The 24,942-nt window shown below is 48.9% G+C and overlaps 1 protein-coding gene across 1 annotated transcript in view; it reads right to left on the bottom strand.

Moving 5' to 3' along the window:
• Positions 1–24,942, bottom strand: part of RYR1 (ryanodine receptor 1) — a 170,535-nt gene that overhangs the window by 47,742 nt on the left and 97,851 nt on the right. The window contains exons 62-72 of the mRNA XM_058196238.1: positions 24,731–24,780; positions 24,005–24,065; positions 22,175–22,413; positions 18,431–18,512; positions 18,131–18,261; positions 16,996–17,310; positions 13,980–14,220; positions 11,139–11,226; positions 9,684–9,776; positions 4,260–4,430; positions 75–134 (exon numbers count right to left, since the gene is read on the bottom strand). Coding sequence (XP_058052221.1) covers positions 75–134; positions 4,260–4,430; positions 9,684–9,776; positions 11,139–11,226; positions 13,980–14,220; positions 16,996–17,310; positions 18,131–18,261; positions 18,431–18,512; positions 22,175–22,413; positions 24,005–24,065; positions 24,731–24,780 — 1,531 coding nt within the window. The remainder of the gene's footprint in view (positions 1–74; positions 135–4,259; positions 4,431–9,683; positions 9,777–11,138; positions 11,227–13,979; positions 14,221–16,995; positions 17,311–18,130; positions 18,262–18,430; positions 18,513–22,174; positions 22,414–24,004; positions 24,066–24,730; positions 24,781–24,942) is intronic.

Here is a 24,942-nt window from a genome sequence, read left to right as displayed (position 1 = left end):
AGTCTATTTATGGAAAAACCTACAAAGCCTGAATTCCCAAAGCATCACTTTCTGGAGCAGTTCCAGGTCCTCACCTTGCCTTGAAGATGAAGGTTGTTGTTGAGATATTCCCGCACCTCTTCATCGGTGTCTTTCTGCAGAGAAGGAGAGCATTCGCATGAACAAAAGCAACCAAGAAACAAGCCCAGAAAGAGCCTGTTCCCACCAGGTTTAGAATCCCTTCTTAAATAACCCATCAACTGCGATTTTTGAACATTGGTGCTCCTTGACTGACAGGAACCTCAGGATTTGTATCCTTGATGGTAGGATATAAACCACTGAAATCAAAGAGAGAACTGGAGGAGGAACATGGTCGTTGTGATCCTCTCTGTGTGTGTGTGTATGTGTCTGTGTGTAACAGTGGTGGTATTCAGCCGGTTCTAGCGAACCTGTAGCGGCGGCTACGGGAGGCTCCACCCACCCAGACGGACATCATCACGTCCTGTTTTTGACACTCTGTGCAATGCACAGAAGGTCCTGCGCATGCATGGAGGTGGCGCATGTGAGCGAAATGAACCCATATGTGAACTGGTAGCGAAGGTAAGTGAATACTACCCCTGGTGTGTAAGTATAACAAAGTTGTCCTTTGTAGGTTTTCTATCCTTCCTCATCGGTGTCTTTCTGCAGAGAAGGAGAGCATTCGCATGAACAAAAGCAACCAAGAAACAAGCCCAGAAAGAGCCTGTTCCCACCAGGTTTAGAATCCCTTCTTAAATAACCCATCAACTGCGATTTTTGAACATTGGTGCTCCTTGACTGACAGGAACCTCAGGATTTGTATCCTTGATGGTAGGATATAAACCACTGAAATCAAAGAGAGAACTGGAGGAGGAACATGGTCGTTGTGATCCTCTCTGTGTGTGTGTGTATGTGTGTGTGCCTGTGTGTAACAGTGGTGGTATTCAGCGGTTCGAGCGAACCTGTAGCGGCGGCTACGGGGGGCTCCACCCACCTGGACGGACATCATCAAGTCCAGTTTTTGACACTCTGTGCAATGCGCAGAAGGTCCTGCGCATGCATGGAGGTGGCGCATGTGAGCGAAATGAACCCATATGTGAACTGGTAGCGAAGGTAAGTGAATACTACCCCTGGTGTGTAAGTATAACAAAGTTGTCCTTTGTAGGTTTTCTATCCTTCCTCATCGGTGTCTTTCTGCAGAGAAGGAGAGCATTCGCATGAACAAAAGCAACCAAGAAACAAGCCCAGAAAGAGCCTGTTCCCACCAGGTTTAGAATCCCTTCTTAAATAACCCATCAACTGCGATTTTTGAACATTGGTGCTCCTTGACTGACAGGAACCTCAGGATTTGTATCCTTGATGGTAGGATATAAACCACTGAAATCAAAGAGAGAACTGGAGGAGGAACATGGTCGTTGTGATCCTCTCTGTGTGTGTGTGTATGTGTCTGTGTGTAACAGTGGTGGTATTCAGCCGGTTCTAGCCGGTTCGAGCGAACCTGTAGCGGCGGCTACGGGAGGCTCCACCCACCTGGACGGACATCATCAAGTCCAGTTTTTGACACTCTGTGCAATGCGCAGAAGGTCCTGCGCATGCATGGAGGTGGCGCATGTGAGCGAAATGAACCCATATGTGAACTGGTAGCGAAGGTAAGTGAATACTACCCCTGGTGTGTAAGTATAACAAAGTTGTCCTTTGTAGGTTTTCTATCCTTCCTCAACTAGGAAAATGAAGGAACCATTTCATGCTCGTCTCAATCCTCTGCCTGGTCCATGCTCTCCGGCTCCACAGTTGAGTGGACCTTCCAACATTGCTTCATGTCTAGTCAACCACTGTCAGCCTGGTCAACAGTTGGAGATCTGGAAACTTTGCCATGGCCTCCTCCCTGGTTTCCTTAGGAGCCCCCACCCCAGGACCCTCACCAAGGCGTAGCGTATCTTGGCCAGGCTGATCAGCTCTTGGTCAGTTGGGGAACACATGTTCAGGCCGATGGGAAGCATCTTCTTCAGCGTGGCCACGATGAGGGACGTGTGTACGGAATAGCGGTCCCCTCGGCGTTTCTTCTTGTGCCGTTCCTGGTCCGAGCCACCTGACTGGGAGAGGAAAGGCCAAAGTCAGCTTGGTGGGAAATGGAGACTGTGCCACTCAGGTTGTCCCCTGGCATGCCAACAGCTCGACCGGGCAAAAGCTTTAATGACCAAGCGCTGCTTCAGACATGGGGATTCCATGACCTGGTGGGAAAGCTGGACCAGGTCCTCTCTCAACAGAAGATGGGAGAGAAGAAGCTGTAAAATGTAGGGCAGGGATGTCCAATCTTGGCCACTTGAAGACCAGTGGACTTCAACTCCCAGAATTCCAAGTTGAAGTTGAAGTCCACAGGTCTTCAAGTTGACAAGGTTGGAAACCTATGATCCAGTGCAGGGGTCTCCAACCTTGGTAACTTTAAGACTTGTGGACTCCAACTCCCAGAATTCTGGGAGTTGAAGTCCACAAGTCTTAAAGTTGCCAAGGTTGGCTGAGGAATTCTGGGAGTTGAAGTCCACAAGGTTGGAGACCCCTGATCCGGTGTGTCAAAAGTGACAATCCAGAGACTTGCTGCCTCTAATACTCAGGGATCTGAGATCGTTCACCGTTGCTTCCAAGACCGTCTGTCAGGAGCGTGTGGATCAAAATCTCATTCCATGCATTCACTTTTTGATCCATCAACCCAGAGACAGGAAGGAGGACTTTGACCGGACTTCAGAAGTGACGATGCACATGCAGAGGTTATGCCTGGATAGGAGGAGGGTCTTCTGGGGATGAGGAGGGTGTGTGTGTTAGCCATTGTAGAGGGGACCCATTTGGAAGAATTGGAGAAGAGGAACGTGGAATTAAAATGAGTAAGACAGAGACGGTTGCTAGGAAAGGGAATTATGGGACATTTTAGCAGGATCTGTGGACATGTTCACGTCAAGAGGCAGTCAGAAAAGCCAAGATGGCGGCTGCCATGATATGATCCAAGCTCTGCCTGTTTTTTGTTTTCATGGGATGCATCTAAATCAGAGTTTGGATCAGATCATAATTGGCATCGCCTTGAGTTTTTTTGACTGCATCCTACAGCAGGGGTGGGCAATTAATTTTCCCAAGGGGGAAAAACATGAAAACTTGGGATGGTTGTGGAGGCCAAGCCAAGAAGTCTATGAGGAGGGTGCCTAGACATGCATGCAGGCACGTATGTAAATTGAAAAAAAAAAAAAAAGATAGCAATCGCCTTCAAAATATAAGCACACGGACCAGATGGGGACAGCCAAAAGGGGCCATAAAATGCCCAGGTCTGCCCACGGAGTTTTTAAATGGAAAGGAGATTCTGAACTTATATATTTCGTAGACTAGCCGTCTTCAACCTTTCCCGCTCGGTGGACCGGTGGAGGTGGCAGTGGCGGGATGGGGGACTGATGGGTTCGACTGCGCGCTCATCCAACACTTCTGCGGCCCAGTTCTGAACGGGGTGCAGCCTGGCCACGGCCCGGGGGTTGGGAAAAGGGGTGGGATTCAGCTGGTTTGGACCGGTTCGGGCAAACCAGATGCAACCAAGAAACAAGCCCAGAAAGAGCCTGTTCCCACCAGGTTTAGAATCCCTTCTTAAATAACCCATCAACTGCGATTTTTGAACATTGGTGCTCCTTGACTGACAGGAACCTCAGGATTTGTATCCTTGATGGCAGGATATAAACCACTGAAATCAAAGAGAGAACTGGAGGAGGAACATGGTCATTGTGATCCTCTGTGTGTGCGTGTGTGTGTATGTGTTTGTGTGCCTGTGTGTAACAGTGGTGGTATTCAGCCGGTTCTAGCGAACCTGTAGCGGCGGCTACGGGAGGCTCCACCCACCCAGACGGACATCATCACGTCCTGTTTTTGACACTCTGTGCAATGCACAGAAGGTCCTGCGCATGCATGGAGGTGGCGCGTGTGAGCGAAATGAACCCATATGTGAACTGGTAGCGAAGGTAAGTGAATACTACCCCTGGTGTGTAAGTATAACAAAGTTGTCCTTTGTAGGTTTTCTATCCTTCCTCAACTAGGAAAATGAAGGAACCATTTCATGCTCGTCTCAATCCTCTGCCTGGTCCATGCTCTCCGGCTCCACAGTTGAGTGGACCTTCCAACATTGCTTCATGTCTAGTCAACCACTGTCAGCCTGGTCAACAGTTGGAGATCTGGAAACTTTGCCATGGCCTCCTCCCTGGTTTCCTTAGGAGCCCCCACCCCAGGACCCTCACCAAGGCGTAGCGTATCTTGGCCAGGCTGATCAGCTCTTGGTCAGTTGGGGAACACATGTTCAGGCCGATGGGAAGCATCTTCTTCAGCGTGGCCACGATGAGGGACGTGTGTACGGAATAGCGGTCCCCTCGGCGTTTCTTCTTGTGCCGTTCCTGGTCCGAGCCACCTGACTGGGAGAGGAAAGGCCAAAGTCAGCTTGGCGGGAAATGGAGACTGTGCCACTCAGGTTGTCCCCTGGCATGCCAACAGCTCGACCGGGCAAAAGCTTTAATGACCAAGCGCTGCTTCAGACATGGGGATTCCATGACCTGGTGGGAAAGCTGGACCAGGTCCTCTCTCAAGAGAAGATGGGAGAGAAGAAGCTGTAAAATGTAGGGCAGGGATGTCCAATCTTGGCCACTTGAAGACCAGTGGACTTCAACTCCCAGAATTCCAAGTTGAAGTTGAAGTCCACAGGTCTTCAAGTTGACAAGGTTGGAAACCTATGATCCAGTGCAGGGGTCTCCAACCTTGGTAACTTTAAGACTTGTGGACTTCAACTCTCAGAATTGGGAGTTGAAGTCCACAAGTCTCAAAGTTGCCAAAGTTGGCTGAGGAATTCTGGGAGTTGAAGTCCACAAGGTTGGAGACCCCTGATCCGGTGTGTCAAAAGTGACAATCCAGAGACTTGCTGCCTCTAATACTCAGGGATCTGAGATCGTTCACCGTTGCTTCCAAGACCGTCTGTCAGGAGCGTGTGGATCAAAATCTCATTCCATGCATTCACTTTTTGATCCATCAACCCAGAGACAGGAAGGAGGACTTTGACCGGACTTCAGAAGTGACGATGCACATGCAGAGGTTATGCCTGGATAGGAGGAGGGTCTTCTGGGGATGAGGAGGGTGTGTGTGTTAGCCATTGTAGAGGGGACCCATTTGGAAGAATTGGAGAAGAGGAACGTGGAATTAAAATGAGTAAGACAGAGACGGTTGCTAGGAAAGGGAATTATGGGACATTTTAGCAGGATCTGTGGACATGTTCACGTCAAGAGGCAGTCAGAAAAGCCAAGATGGCGGCTGCCATGATACGATCCAAGCTCTGCCTGTTTTTTGTTTTCATGGGATGCATCTAAATCAGAGTTTGGATCAGATCATAATTGGCATCGCCTTGATTTTTTTTTGACCGCATCCTACAGCAGGGGTGGGCAATTAATTTTCCCAAGGGGGAAAAAACATGAAAACTTGGGATGGTTGTGGAGGCCAAGCCAAGAAGTCTATGAGGAGGGTGCCTAGACATGCATGCACACACAAATGTAAATTGAAAAAAAAAAAGAAGATAGCAATCGCCTTCAAAATATAAGCACACGGACCAGATGGGGACAAAAGGGGCCATAAAATGCCCAGGTCTGCCCACTGAGTTGTAAATGGAAAGGAGATTCTGAACTTATATATTTCGTAGACTAGCCGTCTTCAACCTTTCCCGCTCGGTGGACCGGTGGAGGTGGCAGTGGCGGGATGGGGGACTGATGGGTTCGACTGCGCGCTCATCCATCACTTCTGCGGCCCAGTTCTGAAAGGGGTGCAGCCTGGCCACGGCCCGGGGGTTGGGAAAAGGGGTGGGATTCAGCTGCTTTGGACCGGTTCGGGCAAACCAGATGCTAATTTTACATCTGGTTCGCCGAACCGGCAGTTGCGAGAACTGGCTGGCCCCGCCCACCCCGGCCTGCCCCTCCCAGGAGTCTTCACGCGGCCTGTTTTGGATGCCAGGTAAGTGCAGGGCCCGCATGGAGGCTCTGGGAGGGCAAAAAACAGGCCTGCCGGAAGTATGGAAATGGGCCGTTTCCAGCCTCTTGAGCTTGGGGGAGGCTATTTTCGCCCTTCTGGAGGTTCAACGAAAACCTCCGGAGCCTGGGGAGGGTGAAAAACAGCCTCCTGGAAGTCTGGAAATGGGCCTGTTTCTGGCATCCGGAGGGCCTCCAGGGCCCAGGGGAGACCATTTTCGCTTTCCCGGAGGCTTGAGGAAAGCCTCCAGAGCCTGGGGAGGCGAAAAACACCCCCCCCCAATGGTGCAGGAGACCAAGTAGGCCACGCCCACCATGGCCACGCCCACCCAGCAACGGGGCAGAGAACCAGTTGCTAACATTTTTGAATCCCACCCCTGGTTGGGGACCCCTGTTGCAGACAACAGGAGGAAAAATTATCAAATTTCTGAGACACCCTGGACCAAATTTTCAAAACGGACAGGATTGAATTGGCGTGGCACAGAGAGGCCCTCTCCCTCCCTCCGTCCCAGGGATCAAAATGAAATGAATCAATTCGGATCCATCAAGATGACAAGAGACCCTTCCAGCATCTTTGGCCACTTAACGGGCAGCCTTGCAAAACAGCCTAGCCAACCTCTATGCAGAACCGCACGCAAGCACGGCCAGCAACCGGGAGACAACGGGGCATGAACAGGCAACCTCTTTCTCCCCACCCCACCCTCAGAGACTGGCAAGGCAGGACGACGGGCTCTGGGGTGTAAAGGGGGGGGGAAGAAGAGGACCAAAAAGTGGATTGAGATTAGCAGAAGGACTCCCAAAGCATGCTGGGAGTTAAGGGATGTCTTTTTTTTTTTTTTTTTAGTACTGGGTTTTGGAGACTCCGGGACCAATTGGTTAGTTAGAAGGAGGAGGAGGAGGAGATGCTGCGGTATGTCAGAACTACTCCACAGCATGGCCTGCCCGCTTCAACATGGCATGAGTCCCACTAACTGGGTGACTGACAGGCAGAAGGCGCCACCCATCGCATATCTGATGCGTTGCGGCCAGACCTGCCAAAAAGCTACTGCACTTTTGTCATCGTCCATGCAGCCGCAGCCCCTTCCCTTCCTCCCGGGCCCCCGTTGACTTTGCAACGAAACCCGTCTCCCCCCTCGCCCCGCTTCTACACAGGGAGGGAGCGAAGGGTTGCGGCAGAGATATCCCATTGCTCCATGCTGCCTTGACCCTTCGGGCCAGTGGAACAGCTGTGTTTTTGCTAACCTGGCTTTCTTCAGACTAAACCCACATGTGGAGATGGTGAGAAAAGGAAGACAAGACAGGAGAAAGAGAAGGTTAGAGGATGCCTCAAGGACTCAAAGCACGGACTCAAAGCAAGAATCATCTGTCCAGAACTTGGTGGATCTAAGACCCAAATCTCCCATCACTCAGGTGTTGGTTTCTTCCTCCCTGCCCACAAGCAATATCTGGTCAATTGATCCAAAGAGAATATTTGTTTGAATTGTGAGGTCCTTAGTGCTCTCTGAACTTGGCTGTTTTCTTGCAGAAGTTTCATCTAGACGCCCAACTAGGGAACATCATCAGTGCTAGAAGGAGGGGGGTTTATAAGCAGAGAGCAAACCCCCACTCCCTTCTAGCACTGATGATGTTATTTACTTGGGTAACGAAACCTTGTTCTGACCTAGGCTTCCTTAGAAATTAGCACCAACTTAGTCCCGGCAAACCTCTTTAATTCATACGGTTGTAAATTACTTTCATTTACAGTCCGCAAGGCTTGATAAACAGTCTTTCAGAGGAAGGTTATCAATCCCCACCTATCTCATGTGGTACGCTGCCAAAGAGCTAATTTCCAGACGCAGGGCAAGGTCAAACTTGGCACGGACAGAATTTTCAAATCTTGAATCGGCCAGATTAACTAATTGCTACCTGCAAAAACTCACGTCCCGTTCGCTTCTCTTTTATGTCTTATGGGAGGGGCCAACCATCTCCAAGCCTTACTCCCAAGTCGACCCTGTTTCCTTAATTGTTCCTGTCTCCTGGCACATGCGCACACTGGAAACAGGCTCACGCTGTTCTTCCGCCTCGCTGATGTCAGGCTCCGGAGACTCCGGAGGCAGCAAAGAACTACCAGATGGCCTTGGCTCCCTCTCTGCCTCTGACTCAGAGCCCTCGTCCGAGCCTTCCCCAGACTCCAGGACTGGCCCACATTCCTCCCCAACCTCCTCACTGTCCAAATCTGCTGCCAGCTCTTCTGGACGCTGGCAGGCCACAACGAACGTCTGCAAGAAAAGAACCAACTCGGAGAGCAACAAGGGCCCGCACTATGGATCCAAAGTATCTGAAATGATCAAACAGGATGATTAATTTCTCCCTGTATCTTGCCATTTTTTTTTCCTTCCCAAAGGTAAAATGGGGAGGGGGGAAGTTCTTGTCACTTGGAAGAGGACGGAAAACAGGCAAATGAGATGGATGAGAAAATCCTTGAAGGCACATGGACGGTTTGTGGTTTGGAGTCAACCGTCACCGCCCTTTGCTCCCTCAAATCTCCTGTACTCCACCAGAACAGGTTTTCAGGACAATGTTTAGGATACTGTGAAAGGATCAAGAGGGACCTTAACATAAACGTGGGGAGACAGGGGGACGGAAGAGATCTGATGGAGTTAAAAGAGGACGCTGAGCTCTTCCTAGCCAGGTGGACACAGGACAAAATGTATGCCCAGTAACAGCTGACCAGGAAAAGGTTTAGGTGTTTATCAATATATAAATGCAATAAATACGAAGAAAATTGGGAAAGAGAACACTTGACCTTCGTAGCAATCGCAACAGCCCTTAGACTTATACACCGCTTCCCAGGGCTCCACAGCCCTCTCTAAGCGGTTTACAGAGTCAGCCTATTGCCCCTCAACAATCTGGTTCCACATTTTACCCACCTTGGAAGGCTGGAAGGCTGAAGAGTCAACCTTGAGCCGGTCAGGATCGAACTGCCAAATAAATGGCTGGCAGCTGGCAGTCAGCATAAATAGCCTGCAATACTGCATTCCAACCACTGTGCCATCACGGCTCCTACCACCAAACCTATGTTCCACTGGGATTTACCCTATCTGCGTGTTGTTGCAAATGACCTGCATCGCACCGTTGGCATCCATCCACCAACATCGTTTGCATACCTTACCATTGGTTTTTTTTGTAAATTGTAAGCAAACGATGTCGTTAGGCGAACCATGTTGATGGACGCAACGGATGGACTTGCACGGTTAACCCTGTCGCACAAATGATGTACATTCCCACATTTGTTATACTCCAGTTTGAGTAAAGATTCCTGAATAACAGACACATTTTTTTTAATGTTTGGGGCATTAAAAGGAGGTTTTTGTACTGTTCCCTCACTTCATGTACCCTTAAGAGAGGAATCCACATAAGAAAAGATCTGTAGGGTTACACCTGCAAGTTGAATGCTTAGAAAATGAGCAGCTAAACCAAGGCCACTTAGTAAATTTACTCCTTGCCCTGAGACCTGGAATCCTGCAGCCCTCGGATACTTCCTGTCCACCTGGAGCTCAGCAACGGTTGGGTTCCCCCTCCCGAAATGGTATCGTGGCTTCAAGGATGGCAAGAGCCTCTAAGGAGGACATACTCACTACCTTCTGCCCTGCTGGAGGAGAAGACCCCCGGCAACCTTCTCACCTTGGACATTTTGCTTTTGCTGTCGGCTGTCAGGAAAGACATGTTGTTGATTTCATTCTGGACGACAAAGTTCTGCTCTTCTCGTTTAAAATTCTGCAGGAAGAAGAAGAACCAGACGGAAGATTTCTGCAGGGGGATCCACCTAATACTTATGCGGGCAGTGGTGGGATCCTACCGGTTTGACAACCGGCTCTTGCTATGCGCGCGTGCGCAATTGAACCAAAAATCACCTTCCGTGTTAAATGCTAGGGAATTAAAACCCAGCTGATCGTCGGAGACACCAATTCGCCTGAACCGGTCTAAACCCCTGTATGTGGGCCAAGTTACCCACAGAACCGTCTTCGTGGCATTGTATCGGCCCGTCCCACCTGGACAGGTAGGGAAGATAGGTTGCAGACCCTGTCAGTTAATGAATCCTGAACAGCCCAATCCAGGAAGAAAGCCTATTCTGCCGTTGTCCCCGCCCTGTGGAATATTCTCCTCGCTGGAGATGAGGCAGTGCCCCTCCCCACCCGTCCAGCCTTCCAAAGAGGAGTTACGTTAAGAATACTTCCACACAAATGGGGGATCCTAGCAGTCAAAAGACAAACCAGCAGCTTTTCACCTGTTCTTCTCCAGCATTTTCAAAGGAAAGACAACTTGGAAATTTGAATTTGAGAACAAAAGATAAAGAGTAATCGGTGTATTTCAAGGCACGGGAAAGATTCTACGTATGGTTAGAAAAGAGATACGAATAAAAGATGATGGATAGATAAACAATGTCAATTATGGAAAAGTATATGAGGGAAAGGACAAAAAAGACATAGAAATCCAGATGTCGCCGGAGTAAATAGAAAAGGGGGTTGCGGGAAGGGAGGAAGGAAGGTTATAAATATAAATGTACAATTACGAAAGGATAGATTGGGTTAAAATGGAAAAGAAATTGAAAAGAAAGTATACAATATTAGAAAACTGGAGTTGCTCAGTTACCAAACAAGGGAAATATTACACAACAAAAAAGAAAGAAAGAAGAGAGGGTAAGAAAGAGGAGGCAAGGGAGAGAGAGGGATGGAAGGAAGGTGAAGGAGAGGAAGAGAGGATAGGGGAGAAGAGTAGGGGAGAAGATAAGAAAGGAAAGAAAGAAGAGAGGAGTGGGGGAGAGGAAGGGGAAGGAGGAAGGAGAGGAGGAGGAGGAAGAAGATAGGAAAGGCGAGGAGGGAGGGAGGGAAAAGAGGAGAAGGTTTGTTGTGAAACGAAGGGGAAGAGAGGGTAGAAGAGCAACCCCAAACAGAGTTAAAGCACTTTATTTTTGTACTTTCTTTAGAAAAAAAATATGGATGATAATGTATGGACAAGAGATTGTACAGAAAATAAAAAATAAAAAACTTCATGGGAAAAAAAAAAGAGGAAATTTGAACCCGCAAGCCTGCCATTCCGCTATCACCTGCCCCCCACCCAAAAAAAAAGCCGACTCACGTGGGACTTGGACCAATAAATAAAGATTTCCCCAATCATCCGGAACAGCTCCTCAGCATCCAAGTTGGGCTCGGTCAACCATTGGGCCCTGCAGATGCAAAAGGAATGGTTGGAGAGCGCCTTCTTCCACGCTTCCGAGATGGCGCAGCGGTTAGAGCGCAGCAGCGCTGCAGGCTACTTCAGCTGACCGCTAGCTGCAGTTCGGACAGTTCAAATCTCACCAGGCTCAAGGTTCGACTCAGCCTCCCATCCTTCCAAGGTCGGTAAAGTGAGTCGGTAAAATAGGCTGATTCTGTAAACCGCTCAGAGCAGGGGTCTCCCAACCTTGGCAACTTTAAGCCTGGAGGACTTCAACTCCCAGAATTCCCCAGCCAGCAAAGCTGGCTGGGGGATTCTGGGAGTTGAAGTCCTCCAGGCTTAAAGTTGCCAAGGTTGGAGACCCCTGGCTTAGAGAGTGCTGTAAAAGCACTATGAAGCGGTATATAAGTCTAAGTGCCAAGTCTAAGTGCTAATGCTAATCTCAACAGTTCATGTGATAAGTCTAAGTGCTATTGCCCTTCCTTCCTTCCAACCATCATTTGCAGTGGTTAGAATGCAGTATTGCAGGCTGACTCTGCCCACCGCCAGCAGTTCAATTCTGATCGGCTCAAGGTTGACTCAGCCTTCCATCCTTCCGAGGTGGGTAAAATGAGGACCCAGATTGTTGGGGGCAAGAGGCTGACTCTGTAAACCGCTTCGAGAGGGCTGTAAAAGCACTACGAAGTGTTGTATATAAGTCTAAGTGCTAAGTCTAAGTGCCAAATGCTAAGCTTCGCAGTTCATGTGATCTAGTCTGGGGAAACTCAGCACCGAGACCCTCCCGATCAACAGAAGAGAATATCTGTACCTCAGGGTCGAACTGTGGGGTCCTTGGTGTGCTCCGTTTTCCTACAGACGTTTTCTTAACCCAACTAGGGAACATCATCAGTGCTCGAAGGAAGTGGGGTATGCGAAGGAGAAGGGTGGAGGACTGTGAGATCCTTGCCACTCTCTGCGCTTGGTAGTTTTCTTGCAAACATTTCACGACCCCACTAGGTAACATTCTCAGTGCTAGGAGGGAGTGGGGATTGCTCTCTGTTTGAGTGAGCAAACTCCCCTCCCTTCTGACGTTGATGATGTTACTAAGTTTGGTAATAAAGCATCTGGAAGAAAGCTACCAAGCTCGGAGAGCACCAAGGACCCTGTTCTGTGCCCATTCGCCTCCGTCCGAGAGATGGCTTAATTAGCCGGCACTATCAGCTCTGGCAGCAAAATAGTGAGCATCTGCCAAGTGCCTCTGTTATCTCCCTCGACACCGATGAGTCAAACAATACTTCAGCTCTTAGTTAAGCAGTTACTTTGCCTGCTACGAAGAGGCACAGCAGCTCTGGCTGCCTTTATATCCTGTGGGGTGTGGCTCCATGACTCAGCACTTCCTAGGCCTGCCCCACCCCTGCTTCTGTTGTTCCCGCCTCTCCTGCCTACGAAACCTAGGGTCCAGCCAGGCCTGATTGCCATCAGCTGGGTCTGGAGGCGTGGCCTGGGGGGGGAAAGAGTCAGGGGACTGAGGCCTCGTTATCTCTTCCACCTGGCCTGCCTCTGGCTCCTGGAGCTGAGCCAGGGAAGCCGGTGCTCCCGAGGTAAGTCCTGACGGCCCTTCCCTCTCACTTTCCGAGTCACTTTCTGGCTGGAGGCCCGGCTCCAAGTCACTTTCTGGCAGGAGGCCCGGCTTGGAGGGCGCAGACACAACAGACCCCCTCTACCAGCCGCCATATAACATGCCATGGGAAAATGGGATATTAGACCTTCTTTTGACCCTCTCCTCTTTTTCGCTTTCCATTTCTTCAAAACAACCCTGCCTCGATCTCGTTTAATATAAACGGAGATACAGAACTACCCAATACAGGCTTTCAACGTAACAATAAAGCAGGACTCATTTATTGATTTAGATCCCACCTCTTCCATGTTCACAAATAACTCGAGGCAGCGAACATAGACAACACCCCTTCTTCTTTCTGTTTTCTCCACAACAATAACCCTGTGAGGTAGGTTGGGCTAAGAGACAAAGAGAGAGGGTGACTGGCCCAAAGTCACCCAACTGGCTTTCATTCCTAAGGTGGGACTAGAACTCACTGTCTCCTAGCGATGGGTCCCAAGTCATCGGATCGGATTTTGTGCCTAAAGCGGGACTAGAATTCCCCATTTCCTGGTGATTAGCCTGACGTCATCGAGCTAACTTTCATGGCTAAGGCGGGACTCGAACTCACAGTCTCTTGCTTTCTAGCCTGTTGCCTTAACCACTAGACCAGTGTTGGCAAAACTTTTCAGCGCTGAGTGCTGAAACAGGGGCGCGCACAAACGTGCATGTGCCAGAAACTGGAAGAGAAGATGAACTTCCGGTTTCCAGTACGCACCTGGTCTTCTGGTTTCTGGCGCACATGTATGCGTGTGCTGGGAACCGGAAGAGCAGCCGCCCAGTGCGCATGCTAGGAAGATGGTCTTCCAGTTTCTGGTGCGTGCATGCGCACTGGCCACCTGGTCTTCCGGTTTCCGGTGCTCCCATGCGTGTGAAAACCACCACCAGCTGGAGCGCCGGAAGAGCAACGGACGATGTCTCACATGCTCGGAGAGATGGCTCTGCGTGCTACATCCGGCACGTGTGCTGTAGGTTCTCCATCACGGCATTAGACCAAACTGGCTCTCCTGAAATCCCTGAGCTGTGTGTTTCTTAACCACACCCGCCTCCAACGCCCGAAGCTGTCATTACCTTGCAATCTGCAGCTTATGCGCGCGCCTGGATTTGGCCCGCCAACTGTGGATTACCTGTTGTTGTCCACATAGCGGATCAGCAACGGGTACAGGGCGTAGAGGTCGCGACACAACACCGAAAACTCGTCGCGGATGAGAAGCTCATTGTCTTCAGATTCCGACTTGGCTTCCAGCCGCAGCTGTTCCTCCTCAGCCACCACCTTCCCAGACCTCTTCTTCAGCTTCTCCATGGTGGGGATGAAGTGGGAACGGAGCAGTTCGGGCTTGGCCTTGCTGACAATGGGCTGTGCAAACACTGCGCAGGGAAGAGCCTCCTCAGTCGGGAGCAGGCTACCTTTCTCCAAGTCTAAGTGAAGAGTCCCTCCCAACAATTCCAGAGGGCTTGGGAACCTTTGGACCCCTAGTTTCTTTTTTTTTATATATATTTTTTTAAATTTTCCATAATAATTCCCACAATTTGACCAGTGTACAGTACAATCACTTATCCAACTATCGATCCTGTACTCAAATTATGCTCAATCGGGCCTGCTCGGTCGCCACTCAAAACGACGCTATAGAGCACTGCACACCAGAACAACTAGACACAAGAACAGTTTTTTCCCGAAGGCCATCACTCTGCTAAACAAATAATTCCCTCAACACTGTCAAACTATTTACTAAATCTGCACTACTATTAATCTTCTCATAGTTCCCATCACCAATCTCTTTCCATTTATGATTGTATGACTATAACTTGTTGCTGGCAATCCTTATGGTTTATATTGATATATTGACCATCAATTGTGTTGTTAATGTTGTACCTTGATGAACGTATCTTTTCTTTTATGTACACTGAGAGCATATGCACCAAGACAAATTCCTTGTGTGTCCAATCACACTCGGCCAATAAAAATTCTATTCTATTCTATTCTATTTTATTTCCTTAATCCTTTCTACCCTTCTCATCCTTCTTCTACTTTCCCCACCATCCTCCTCCTCACTTTCCTACTTCCCCTCCTCCTTCCCCCTTCCCACTTCCATCCTTTCTAACCCTCTATCTTCCCCTCCTTCTCCTCCTCCTATCCTTTCTTCCCCCTCCCTTCTTTCCTACCTACCTACCTGCCTACCTACTTTCTTCCTTCTTTACTCCTCTTTCCTTACCCTTTCCCTTCTAGAGTGGTTACCGAGCAGCCCCGACTTTACACCATTCCAACTTGTTTAATTCTACTATTTTTCCTGTACAATGGCAATCAATCAATTTATAATCTATCCCTTCCCCCCCATTTCCCCTCCCTCCCCCCCCCCCCCGAGACTTCCCAGAACAGAATACAGGGTATAGTAACTAACAAACATGATCTAAAATATAACATAAAACATATTCCATTTCACACCATCACACTGTCAATTCCCTTCTTTCTTAAACTCTAATACATAGCAAACTAGGACCCCTAGTTTCTTACTGGCCCAGGTAAGTCCCTTCTGACGAGCAAAGTCAGGTCCGCTTAATAACCGTGTTACTTAATTTAAGATCTGTGCCGTGATTCCCTTTTAACAGCTGTGGCAAGAAAAGTCGTACAATGGGGCAAAAGATTCACTTATCAAATGTCTCACTTAGCAACATAATTTTTGGGCTCAATTGCGGCCGTAAGTTGAAGACGACCTGTATTCCAGTATTTGAGGGGCTGCCCCAAAGAAGAAAGGGTCAGTTTATTCTCCAAAGCACCAGAAGGCAGGACAAGAAACAATGGATGGAAAGTAATCAAGGAGAGAAGCAAGTTAGAACTAAGGAGAAACTTCCTAACAGGGAGAACAATTAACCAGCGGAACAGCCTGCCACCAGAAGTTGTGGGTGCTCCATCACCGGAGGCTTTTAAGAAGAGATTGGACAGCCACCTATCTGACATGGTATAGGGCAGTGTTGGTATAGGGCACCGAGTGCTGAAATGGGAGTGCATACGAGCGCTGGCGGAGCAAAATTGAAAACAGGGAGAGCAGCTCCCCAGCGCTCACACGTGGGAGCACCAGAAACTGGAAGAGCAGTTCCCCCAGAGTGCATGTGCGCGCCAGGAAGCTGAGCTTCCAGCGTCCGGCATGCACATAATCGCCAGTCACCTGATCTTCTAGTTTATGCGCACGTGAAGACCAGCTAGCCAGAAGCTCAGCTTCCCGGTGCACGCATCCGTATCAGGGAGATGCTCTTCCACTTTCTGGCGCTCCCGTGCATGCGAAAACCAGCTGGCTGGCGAGCATGTGTGTGCCGGAACCTGGAACAGCAACTGATGACGACTGGTGTGCCTTGAGAGGTGTGCTCTCTGTGTCACTTCCGGCACGTGTCCCATAGGTTCGCCATCACGGGTATAGGGTCTCCTGCTTGAGCAGGGGGTTGGACTAGAAGACCTCCAAGGTCCCTTCCAGCTCCATTCTGATTGTTATGCCGTGATGCTCATAAAGGCATGAGATTGTCCTAACTCACTCTTTCAGCACTTCGGTAACAAATTTTGAGTGGGGAATTCTGTGAGTTGAAGTCCACAGGTCTTAAAAGTGGGCCAGTTCAGACACCCATGGCTTAGTATGCAAACATCACCATGACAGGTTCAAGGCTTAACCCAACCTGTGAAGGCAGCTCAGGGGGCCTTACAACCTTTGCTTTGTTTCATACCTTATTATGCGATTTCTCTCCGGAGCAAAAATTTAATTCCACTTTTAACGAAACGTCTCAACAAACCTTTCCTCCTTCCTTCTCTACTTTCTTCTACTTTCTTCATCCTTCCTCTCCTTCGCTTTTCTACATCCTCTCCTCCTTCCCTACTCTTCTCTTCCACCCTTTCTAACCCTCTCTCTTTCCCCTTTCTTCTTCCTCTCCTTTCCCCCTTTTCTACCTCTCTCTTTCCTACCTACTTTCTTCCTTCACAAGGTTTGTTAAGGAAGGAAGTGGTAGCTGGGCAGGTCCGAATAAGTAACAAATGAAAGTTAATGACTAATGTTGAATAAGAGACTGTATATTGAATAGGTTGTTGGAAAATGGAAATAAAACTTTTTTACTAAAAAAAAAAGAAACACCTCAATCCCACCACCCAGGCTCCCTTCGTACCTGCCAACCGCTTCATCCAAGATGCTTCGTCTATGCCCAGGTTGTTGACGATGATCTTCAGGATGTTTCCCAGCAAAGTGTTGAGATGGTCAGAGGTCACTTCGGTGCACCAAGGACCCTGTGCGTTGGTCTCCGGACCTCTCTCCCACCAACGGGGCAGGTAGTTGCAAAGCATCGGCAGGGTGACCTCGATTACGTGGGGCATTTCGGTATAGCGAGCCCCCGACTCCGCCAGCCCGTTGATGTCCTTCATCAGCTTCTCCAGGACCGGAATATCCGGACACATCTCCTCCACGCAGTTCGGTAGGCCTAAGACTGGGGTGGAAGACAGGCATGTTTAAAATTTCTGGCGGTCCGGAAGAAAAAAAAAGAGCTAAATTCAGAGACAACGTCGCTTCTGGAATGTCTCCAGATGTCAGCCCTGAAGTGAACCTGGCTGAGGCCACCTTGGAGGCTTCAGGGTTGCCACAAGGGAGAAGAAGGGACAGGGAGGGAGGAAAAGAGCTAGTCAAAACAAATAGTGGTCAAAACAAATAATTTTCCCGTGGGAACCAAGGACATTTCTGTTGTGGCCTGCCGGCGGCCAGCAGAGCTGGCAACAGAGTCAGACAGTGAGGAGGTTGGGGAGAAACATGGGCCAGTCCTGGGGGCTGGGGAAAGCTTGGACGAGGGCTATGCATTGGAGGCAGAGAGGGAACTAGACAGCAGTGAGGCAGAGGAACAGCTGGAGCCCGTTCCCAGTGTGTGCATGTGCAGAGCTGCCAGAAGACAAGAACAGCTAAGAAAGCAGGGTCGACTTGGGAGTAAAGCCATACCTTTGGGAGGTGATTGGCCCCTCCCATAGGAAACAAAAGAGGAGGGAACGGGGAGGGGGGCTTTTGCAGGAAACAATTCGTTCGTTCCGTGACTCTCAGAGACTCTGTGCCAAGTTTTGCCTTGTACTGAGTTTGGAAACTAGTTTTTTCCAATAATACAAAAATAAAAGATGGAAAAAGATGACGGAAAACACGAGAAAAAAAGGGGAGGGTTTAGATGGGCATTAACCCCCTGCCCAACGAGGAAAGGGAGTGAACTGGAGGAAATGTCAAGGCGAACAAGGATTGCGGTTCCTCCTGCTTCCTTCTGTCACACTCACTGGCTCTCTCTCTCGGGGACTTGGTGGTATAAACCGAAAAAGGGTTGTATTCGTTGATGTGCGGCTCCAGGAAAGCCACAGGCATCGCCGCTGCCAGCCGTGCCAAGCATTCTCCAAGTTGGGGCCTCTGTCTGCAGAGAAGGACAAGAGACAAAGCTGTAACACGCAATGACTCCAAGCTAGGCCCTCACTTCACCCCTCCTTCCATCCTAGCCGGCCATTCCCCAACCTCTTGGCTCCATCTTCACCATAATGGGTCAATACCCTTCCAGCTGAACCTAACCTTGTCCTCATGCTTACCTCTCCACATACGGATTTTTGGTTGTCCCCAGGGAATAGATACTGCACAGAGTTCGGTAGCAGGAGACCTGGACATCATCCACTGAAGGGACACAAAAGAGAAGAGTGTTGTGGTCCGCCAGCAGCCCGCGAATCTGGCAACGGAGTCAGATAGTGAGGAGGCTGAGGAGGACAATGGGCCAGTCCTGGAGTCAGGGGAAGGCCTGGATGAGGGCTCTTATTGGAGGCAGAGATGGGGCCAGAGCCATCAGGGAGCAATGCGCAGACTCAGGAGCCTCCAGAGGTGGACAGCAGAGAGGTAGAGGAACAGGAGGAGCCTGTTCCTAATGCACGCATGCAAAGAGCTGCCAGAAGGCAAGAGCAGCTGAAGAAAAAAGGACAACTCAGGAGCAAGGCCAGGAGATGATTGGCCACTCCCATAAGGCTTAAAAGAGCAGGAACGAGCCGTTGGGTTCTTTGTGAAAAAGCAACGTTGATTTCCGTGCTTCTTGTCAGCATCTCTTGAACTTTGTGGGGGTTTGCCAAGAAAAGCCTTTGGCAAATTGCCAAAGAAAACAAAGGTTGGTGATAAGGCCGAAGGACGGGACTAAGCTGAGAATGAATTAATTCTCAGCTTTTTTAATAAAAATAAGTTGTTGTTGAGGACTGAATTGTGTTTGGTAATCACTACTTGGGCCTCGGTCACAACAAAGAGAGGAGAAGAGAGAGAAAGAGAAAAGAGAGAAAGAGAAGAGAGGGAGAGAAAGGGAGAGGTTGGGGTAGGGGTAGGGAGAGAGAGGAGAAGAGAGAGAGAAGAGAGGGAAAGAGAGAGAAAAAAGAAGAGAGAGAGGAGAAGAGAAAGAGAGAGAGGAGAGAGAGAGGAGAAAGAGAAGAGAGAGAGAGAGGAGAAGAGAGAGAGAAGAGGTTTAAGGTTTTGGTTACCACCTTTAAAGCGCTCCATGGCTTAGGGCCCGGGTACTTACGGGACCGCCTGCTGTTACCTTATGCCTCCCACCGACCTGTACGCTCACACAGAGAGGGTCTTCTCAGGGTGCCGTCCGCCAAGCAATGTCGGCTGGCGTTCCCCAGGGGAAGGTCCTTCTCTGTAGGAGCTCCTATCTTTGGAACGAACTTCCCCCCGGTTTGCGCCAATTACCCGACCTTCGGACCTTTCGCCGTGAGCTGAAAACGCATTTGTTTATTCAAGCGGGACTGGCTTAAATTTTTAATTCTAAACTTTTAATTCTAAACAATTTTAATCGGGGTTATTATTTATAAATTTTAAGGGTTTTTAAATTTGATTGTTTTAATTTCGGCCATTTATGGATTATGTTTGTTTTAAGTTTTTGTTTTAATTGTACATTGTGTTGTTTTTATACTTTGGCTGTACACCGCCCTGAGTCCTTCAGGAGAAGGGCGGTATAAAAATCTAAATAAATAAATAAATAAGAGAGGGAAAGAGAGAGAAAAAAAAAGAGAGAGAGGAAAAGAGAAAGAGAGAGAGGAGAAAGAGAAGACAGAGAGAAAGAGAAGAGAGACAGAGGAGAAGAGAGAGAGAAAATAGAAAAGAGAGAGAGAAGAGAGGGAGAGAGAGGGAGAGGTTGGGGTAGGGGTACGGAGAGAGAGAGAGGAGAAAGAGAGAAGAGAGGGAGAGAGAAGAAGAGAGAGAGGAGAAGAGAAGAGAGAGAGGAGAAGAGAGAGAGAGGAGAGAGAGAGAGAGGTTTAAGGTTTTGGTTACCACCTTTAAAGCGCTCCATGGCTTAGGGCCGGGTACTTACGGGACCGCCTGCTGTTACCTTATGCCTCCCACCGACCTGTCGCTCACACAGAGAGGGTCTTCTCAGGGTGCCGTCCGCCAAGCAATGTCGGCTGGCGTTCCCCAGGGAAGGTCCTTCTCTGTAGGAGCTCTATCTTTGGAACGAACTTCCCGGTTTCGCCAATTACCCGACCTTCGGACCTTTCGTGAGCTGAAAACGCATTTGTTTATTCAAGCGGGACTGGCTTAAATTTTTAATTCTAAACTTTTAATTCTAAACAATTTTAATCGGGGTTATTATTTATAAATTTTAAGGGTTTTTAAATTTGATTGTTTTAATTTCGGCCATTTATGGATTATGTTTGTTTTAAGTTTTGGTTTTAATTGTACATTGTGTTGTTTTTATACTTTGGCTGTACACCGCCCTGAGTCCTTCAGGAGAAGGGCGGTATAAAAATCTAAATAAATAAATAAATAAGAGAGGGAAAGAGAGAGAAAAAAAAAGAGAGAGAGGAAAAGAGAAAGAGAGAGAGGAGAAAGAGAAGACAGAGAGAAAGAGAAGAGAGACAGAGGAGAAGAGAGAGAGAAAATAGAAAAGAGAGAGAGAAGAGAGGGAGAGAGAGGGAGAGGTTGGGGTAGGGGTAGGGAGAGAGAGAGAGAAGAGAGAGAGAAGAGAGGAGAGAGAGAGGAAAAGAGAAAGAGAAGAGAAAGAGAGAGAGGAGAGAGAGAGGAGAAAGAGAAGAGAGAGAGAGAGGAGAAGAGAGAGAGAAGAGGTTTAAGGTTTTGGTTACCACCTTTAAAGCGCTCCATGTCTTAGGGCCCGGGTACTTACGGGACCGCTTGCTGTTACCTTATGCCTCCCACCGACCTGTACGCTCACACAGAGAGGGTCTTCTCAGGGTGCCGTCCGCCAAGCAATGTCGGCTGGCGTTCCCCAGGGGGAGGTCCTTCTCTGTAGGAGCTCCTATCTTTTGAACGGACTTCCCCCCGGGTTGCGCCCATTACCCGACCTTCGGACCTTTCGTGAGCTGAAAACGCATTTGTTTATTCAAGCGGGACTGGCTTAAATTTTTAATTCTAAACTTTTAATTCTAAACAATTTTAATCGGGGTTATTATTTATAAATTTTAAGGGTTTTTAAATTTGATTGTTTTAATTTCGGCCATTTATGGATTATGTTTGTTTTAAGTTTTGGTTTTAATTGTACATTGTGTTGTTTTTATACTTTGGCTGTACACCGCCCTGAGTCCTTCAGGAGAAGGGCGGTATAAAAATCTAAATAAATAAATAAATAAGAGAGGGAAAGAGAGAGAAAAAAAAAGAGAGAGAGGAAAAGAGAAAGAGAGAGAGGAGAAAGAGAAGACAGAGAGAAAGAGAAGAGAGACAGAGGAGAAGAGAGAGAAAAGAGAAAGAGAGAGAGAAGAGAGGAGAGAGAGGAGAGGTTGGGGTAGAGGTATGTGGAGAGAGAGAGGAGAAGAGAGAGAAGAGAGGGAGAGAGAGAAAAAAAGAAGAGAGAGAGAGAGAGGAGAAGAGAAAGAGAGAGAGAAGAGAGAGGAGAAAGAGTAGAAGAGAGAGAAAGAGAAGAGAGAGAGGAGAAAGAGTAGAAGAGAGAGAAAGAGAAGAGAGAGAGAGAGAGGAGAAGAGAAAGAGAGAGAGAAGAGAGAGGAGAAAGAGTAGAAGAGAGAGAAAGAGAAGACAGAGGAGAAAAGAGAAGAGAAGGAGAGGTTGGGGTAGGGGTATGTGGGGGGAGAGAGAGAGAGAGAGAGAGAGGGAGGGAGAGAGATTGAACAATGGGAGCCATGCAACTTCTCCATCCCTCTCTTTGATGTCAGGAGATGCTCCCTTGTTCTCGCTCCTCCAAAACCTTCTCGCAAAGGACAGTCTTTCGGACCAGGCCTCCTCCAGACCGTTTCTACCACCCCTGGAGCAGATGGGCAGCATTCTCACATACACCCTCTTTGCTTTTCAGAGCCTGCCCAGCCCAGCCTCCCTTCTCCTGCCAGACTCACACATGACATCGTCCCCAAACTGGTGCTGGGCGACGTGTTCGAAGAGGGAGGTGAGGACGGGCAGGAGGGCCACGGTGGTGTAGGTGATGTTCTGCCCCACCCCCTTGACTTGAGTGCGGGACTGGGAGACTTTGCCAAGCTTGAGGTTCTCCACCATCTTCTCAATGTCGTCGGAGGCACTTTCGAAGAAAGACCGCAGGCCCGCCTTGACAATTTCAGGACCTGATTTCATGACTGTCCTGTAGGTAGAGGGAAAAAAGATAACAGTCAGCGCCTAGATATTTTCTCCAGAGGCTCATCTCCTTTTAATGACCCCATCATCCCTTGCAGGGCAGAGTCTGGGCAGCTGAATGGAGCTGAGTGTTTACTGGCCGGATGCCCTTCCCTGTCGCCGGTGCGGAGTTGCATTCAGCAGAGATATATTCTCATCGTGCCCAGAGAGAGAGAAATATCTGCCTCTACCTAGGATCGAACTCACAGCCTCCTGATTGTGAGGCGAGAGCTCCACCTCTAAGCCACCGCACCACTCTAGATATTTTTCCAGATGCTAATGGATAAAGCAACAAGGCGCTCATCACCGGAACGGGTAAAACCGAAGGGGTTTTCTCCTTCACATTTGCAAAAGAAAGAAATTTCTAAGCCAGAATAAGTGCCCCATTCATCAGATTTTATGGGGTTAATACTCGGTTTAAACAAAACAAAATTGGATTTAATGCAAGTAGTCCTTGACTTCACGACCACAGTTGGGGCGAGAATTTCCACTGCTAAATAAGGAGGTTGTTAAGTGAGTTGCACCCAATTTTACAACCTTGTGTAGTTTGCCGTTATAGAAAATACATATGAAGTGTGCAAAAGTAAAATCGAGGCTGTAATGTTGTTACTGGTAATCCTCGACTTACGACCACAATTGAGCCCAAAATTTCTCTTCTTAAGCGAGACATTTATCAAGTGAGTTTTGGCCCAATCTTACGACCTTTCTTGCCACAGTTGTTAAGTGAATCACTGCAGCTGATCATTTAGCAACACGGCTGCTAAGCGAATCTGGCTTCCCCACCGGTTCTGCTTGTCAGAAGGTCGCAAAAGGGGATCCTGAGACCGTCATAAACATGAACCACCCGCCAAGCATCTGAATTGTGATCACGTGAACCGGGGGGTGGGTGGGTTGCTGCAACGGTCGTAAGTGTGAAAAAAAGGACATAAGCTCACTTTTTCTGGCGCCTGGTGGCTCAACAGGCTAATGCAGCCTGTTATTAACAGCAACTGCCTGCAATATTGCAGGTTCAAGTCCCACCAGGCCCAAGGTTGACTCAGCCTTCCATCCTTTATAAGGGAGGTAAAATGAGGACCCAGATTGTTGGGGGGGCAATAAAAGTTGACTTTGTATATAATATACAAATGGATGAAGACTATTGCTTGACATAGTGTAAGCCGCCCTGAGTCTTCGGAGAAGGGTGGGATATAAATTAAATAAATAATTTAGGGACCTCTGGTGGCTCAGACTGCTAAGACAGTCTGTTATTAACAGCAACTGCCTGCAATATTGCAGGTTCAAGTCCCACCAGGCCCAAGGTTGACTCAGCCTTCCATCCTTTATAAGGTAGGTAAAATGAGGACCCAGATTGTTGGGGGCAATAAAAGTTGACTTTGTATATAGTATACAAATGGATGAAGACTATTAACACAATGTAAGCTGCCCTAAATCTTCGGAGAAGGGCGGGATATAAATGCAAATAAAAAAAATAAAAAAACTTCGAGTGGTCCCTAAACGAACTGTTCTAACTCGAGGACTACCTGAATACTATATATAATGACGGGAGGAAGATCACTCACCTGGCATCCAAGGAGCGAGCCAGGATGTGGAGGCAATTAACCACAGCAGTCGCGTCCGTACCTGGTGGAAAAGGATGCAACAGGTGGGTTTAGAAACCTGGGTGAAAAGGATGCGGAGATCGGGCAGGAGAAGCAGGGCCAGCAGGAAGCTGGCTTGGAAACAGAGCTGACGTAGCGTCAGGAAAATCAAGGTGAAGAAGGGAGAGAAGGTCAGGTGGCCTTTAGCCAGGGGTGGGATTCAAAAATTTTAGCAACCGGTTCTCTGCCCAGTTGCTGGGTGGGAGTGGCCATGGTGGGTGTGGCTTATTTGGTCTCCTGAACCACAGAGGCCGGGGGCTTCTCCCTAGAGCCTCTGGGAGGGTGAAAATGGTCTCCCCTGGGCTCCGTTTCCATACTTCCAGAACTTCTGGAGGTCCGTTTTTCGCCCTCCCAGAGCCTCCATGAGGGCCTCTGCGCGGGCTCTGCATTTACTTGGCATCCAAAATGGGCCGCGTGGAGATTTCTGGGCGGGGTGGGGTGGGCGGGGCCAGCCAGTCGTTGAAACTACCGGTTCGGTGAACCGGATGTAAAATTAGCATCCGGTTTGCCCGAACTAGTCCGAACCGGCTGAATTCCACCCCTGAGTATAGCCCCCGCCTCTGAGCCAGTGACCGGTAGAAGGGGATGGAGCAGGTGGGCTGAGCCCCTCCCTAGTCCCAGAAAGCAGGAGCAGAGAGGGAGCCTTACCAAAGAGAGAGACCCGGTGCCTGACCAGAGCTGCCAATTTGCAGAAAAGACTGAAAGGCAGAAAAGAAAAGCAGAACGGAGAATGAAAGAGGTTCCAAGCCGAGGACACAAAACCAGGATGAGATGGCGGAGGGAGCGTCTTTTGTTGAGGGTTGCGCCGCAGGCTCACTCACCCGCCTAACGGCCAGCCGCTGCTGGGCTTGTCCGGCACT

Source organism: Ahaetulla prasina, chromosome 10, assembly GCF_028640845.1.
Source record: "Ahaetulla prasina isolate Xishuangbanna chromosome 10, ASM2864084v1, whole genome shotgun sequence".
Classification (NCBI taxonomy): domain Eukaryota; kingdom Metazoa; phylum Chordata; class Lepidosauria; order Squamata; family Colubridae; genus Ahaetulla; species Ahaetulla prasina.
Note: the sequence above shows the minus strand (reverse complement) of the source record. Positions and strands in the feature narration are given on the sequence as shown.